General features: G+C 42.9%; 1 protein-coding gene across 1 annotated transcript; it reads right to left on the minus strand.

The window, feature by feature from the left end:
- Positions 1 to 2,592: 2,592 nt before the first annotated feature.
- LOC130870436 (cyclin-dependent kinases regulatory subunit 1-like) lies at positions 2,593 to 2,858 on the minus strand. The gene is made up of 2 exons (XM_057763162.1): positions 2,815 to 2,858; positions 2,593 to 2,773 (listed from the first exon to the last, which is right to left on the minus strand). The coding sequence occupies exons 1-2, from the start codon at positions 2,856 to 2,858 to the stop codon at positions 2,593 to 2,595; spliced, it is 225 nt and encodes a 74-aa protein (XP_057619145.1).
- Positions 2,859 to 4,171: the final 1,313 nt, after the last annotated feature.

Genomic DNA, 4,171 nt, shown 5'->3' on the forward strand with positions numbered 1-4,171 from the left:
CTCCTGAAAAATATGTTAGGGTTAAAGTTTTTCCTTACCATTTCCTGTATATAAGAATTTGTGTTTCTGTATGTTCCTAATTTAGTATATTGTAATTGGAGAAGAATTTCATGGTCATGGGTATTTGGGAAATGCCCCCTGAAGCTATAATGTATATATATATACACACACATGCATACATAAAATTTGTTTTGATTAAAAAAGAAAAGAAAAAAAAGACAACCTGAAACCACGTGACTAATCTTCAACAATGGGTTGGGGAAGCTAGGCTTTGCCTTGCTGTTCTGGCTTGGGCAGCCCTCTCTTGACTCCTGCTTTAGGTTTTTTTGCCCTGGAATGTGTTAAAACTGTTCCGCTTGGACTTGTAAAAGCACAAGTTTGCATTAGAAAAGACTCTAATGTTTGTATATCTGTTGGCTCATTAATTTTACTTTCCAACAGGCACCAAAGGCAGCCTCCAGAGATGAAAATGTGCTGTGGGGGAGGCAGGCAGAGGGCGTTTCTGTTTGTGTCTGGTTGGACTTGGCCTCCCGGGCATCGAGATAAATAAAGTCCCTGCAGCTTTGTCTCTGGTGCTCAGCTGAAACTCTGATAGCTGACCCTCCCTTCTCCCTTTTCTCCATCCCTTTCCTCCATCCTTCCTTTCATCCTTCTTTTCCTGATGTTTTGAAACATGGTCTCAAGCAACCTAGGTTACTCTTTAGCTTCCTGTGATACCAGGGATGACTTTGAACTCCTGACTCCACTTTTTCCACTTCCTAGTGCTAGGATTATAGGCATGTACCTTGTGTCCAATTTAACATTTTCTCTTGCTATCCAGTTAAGGTGAAATTCTCACACTAATGATGTGCTTTTTCTTTTTTCTTTCTTTTTTTTTTTTTTTTTTTGACTTCTGTGATAAACGTGTCTGAATTGTTGGTGGTGGATTATTTCAGTCCACTTTAAAAGTTTCAGTTCATTGTGATTGTTCGTCTTATGTCCGCTACACCATCAGGGTAGCTAACCTCTGAGCTTCCAGAGGGTGTCCTGTCTCTATCTCGCACACCATCAGGATTATAGACTGGTGCTTTGGCTACTGCATCTGGCTGTACATGGGTTCTGGGGATCTGAACTCAGTTTCTCATTCTTGAATGGCAAGCCCCTTACCTACTGAACCACTTCCATAGCCTGAATTTGGTGTTTTTAAGACAAAATCATGCTATGTTTCTGAAGTTGGGCTTGGAACTCATGAAATAACCTAAACTAGCCTTGAACTCACTACGATCCCTTTGTCACAGCCTCCCCAAGTTCTAGGAAGCCAGGTGTTCCTCATCATACACAGTTTGAGAATGAGTTCTTGAAAACCCTACATAGACTTTGTTTTTCTAGAGAGAAGACAGAACAGATATGAAACGCTGACAGGATTCTCAATTGATTTTAAGGCTACTTACGGAACCTGCTTGTGAAAGAGCCCACACTGCTGAAGATAAGGCTCTCCAGGGCAGCTGGTACTAGAATCCTCTATCTCACCCACGATAAGAGGCCCTTGAAAATGGCCAGACCAAGAGGAGCAGAGGAAGAAGGATGAATTTACCACCCCCAACCCCTCCCACCCACAGACACTGGAGGAAGTGCTAGTGGTCCTTGTGGTTGGTGGGGACCACCTGAGTGACAGGGTGTGTCAGAGTCATGAGCTGCCCTAGCATATGGTCAGTTAAGAAAGAAAAGTTTTTGGAAAAAGTTGTAGTCATGAAGTAATCACTTTGGGGGATGGGTCAAAACACCACAGCAAAGCACATTGCGTAGTTGTGCGTTGGTTGTTTAAGGGGCTCTGGAAGTATGAAAAAGTTGCTCTGGGTGATGGAAGAATTCATATCTCATCCTGGTTCTGTCATTCAGGTACCCAAGTATGTAAGCTCGGGCGAAACACTATTCTGTCCTTGTGTCTTAACCTATTCAGCTTTGGTCTAGCAAAGAGACTGTCAAGTCACAGTGACTCCCAACAAGGAAAATGTCTCATGGATTTGCCTACAAGCCAATCTCAAGGAAGCCACAGTCTCAACGGAGGTTTCCTCTTTTAAGTTGACAGAAAATAAAAAATAAAAAAATTAACCAACACATTGAATGGAAGATACCCTGTCTCAACAAAAGCATAAACAAATAAACAGATAAGTAAATAAGTAAACAAACATTGACATCATAGCTCATTGGCTACAGAGTGCACAAAGCCCTAGGTGCAATCCTGAGTGTCACAACACATTGAAGCAAATACTAACATGGAATCGTCAAGCAGAAGGTAATTAAACTAGTCAGTTCATGGGGAATGCATAGAACGGGAGGTGGAGTAATTATAGGAGCATGGCAAATGAGTGGTGACTTTCGTGTTTAAGAGAACAAAACAGGGGCTGGGTGATGGCTCAGTGGATAAAATCTGAGATTCAGTTCTTGGAACACATGTTTAAAAAAGCCAGACACTTCAGACAGTGTATTGAACGAACATCCTTTAAATATCAAAGTGAGAAATAAGAAAACAACATAATCACACTATCAGAAAGATGGTAGGAAGCAAGGACCGTTGTGTAAAGCTTGCGGCTGAAAGGTGGCTTGCCAGCTTCATTTCTTTGGCTTCTTGGGTAGTGGCCTCCTGAATGGTAAGACGTGAGGTTCTGGTTCATGAATCATATAATGGACCCATCCCTGACTCTGCTGAACACCAAGATTTCTCTGATCAGATTGAGACATAAAACGGGTTTTAGGGACCAGCTTGGCTCTGTCCTTGGGCAGCACGATGTGCCTGGCTGTAGTTCCTGCACCGGCACTAACCGGTCCTCGAGCTCCTCGTTGTATTTGTCCGAATAGTAGATTTGTCTGTGCGACATGACTGCTCTGCCCAAGGGCGCTCAGCTCTGTGCTGCCTGCTTTGCTTCTTGAGTTGAGCCACCAAGGCCACAACCCTGTCAGACGAGTGTGACTACAAAGCCCTAGTGTGCTCTGTATCCATCAGGCCACATTTGTGATCTCTCAAAAGCATGTGAAATCAGATCATGGCTGTTATAGGGATGGTGTGAATTTGCTGTTGTGGTTTTTACTATTGGGTGTTGTATTTATGGTGACTTATAAGTTTATATTTCAGTGTGTTGGAAACTCTCCATGTTACAAGCCTCAATTAAAGGAAGTTTTTATAATTTAAAGCTGTGGTTAATAAGCTTGTCCTGTCCCAATGTCATTGTGTGCCCCTTCCATCCCTCTGAGCTATCTGCCCTCCTGCAACCTAGGTGATACTATGGAATCATTCCGGTTCTGTGCCTTTTGGGTGGGTGGTGAAAACATGGCTTTACTTGGATATTGTAATAACTAATTTGTAATCTATTTTAATTGGACTTACTGTAAAAACAAACATTTGTTGAAAGGCTGGAGAGATGGTTTAGCAGTTAAGAGCACTGGTTGCTATTCCAAAAGACCCAGGTTTAATTCCCAGCCCCCACATGGCAGTTCACAACTGTCTGTTATCCCAGTTCCAGGGGAATCTGACACCCTCACACACATATACGTGTTGACAAAAACCACAAGATACATTAAATAAATAAATAAAAAGAAAAGCCAGACAGGAGCTAAACATCTGTGATCTCTGTGCTCCTTTGGTGAGAAGGGATGTGGAGATAGGAAAATTGGCAGGAAGTTCTTGGATCTGGTAGCTCCACTTGATGAGGGGCAAGCTTAGGAGTGGGTGATAAGATGGACCACCTGGTAACATTAGCCCATTCTCCATTGAGAGCCCATTCGAAGTTGACTTTCCAGCCCACAGGCAATTGCTCTACAAGATAGCAGTGGGAACAGTACCTAACACATTATAGTTATTTGATTATCAGTGTTATTGCTTGAATAAGAATTTCTCCTATAGGCTCATGTATTTGAGCACTTGGTCTCCTATTGGAGAAACAGGTCTCCTCCTTTTGGGGGAGCTTATGGGACCTTATGGAGGTGGAAAGTCGATGGAGGAAGTACACCATTGGGAATGGACGTTGAGGGTTTATGGCTTCACCCTACTTCCTGTTCCTCTATTCTGCTTCCTGTGTGTGAATAAAAATGTGGTCAGCCAGCTTCCTGCTTCTGCTGCTGCACCTTCCCTGACGTGAGGGTGCTATCTCCTTGGAATTATTAGCTATAATAAACCCTTCCTTCTCTAAGCTGC

Source organism: Chionomys nivalis, chromosome 2, assembly GCF_950005125.1.
Source record: "Chionomys nivalis chromosome 2, mChiNiv1.1, whole genome shotgun sequence".
Taxonomy (NCBI): Eukaryota; Metazoa; Chordata; class Mammalia; order Rodentia; family Cricetidae; genus Chionomys; species Chionomys nivalis.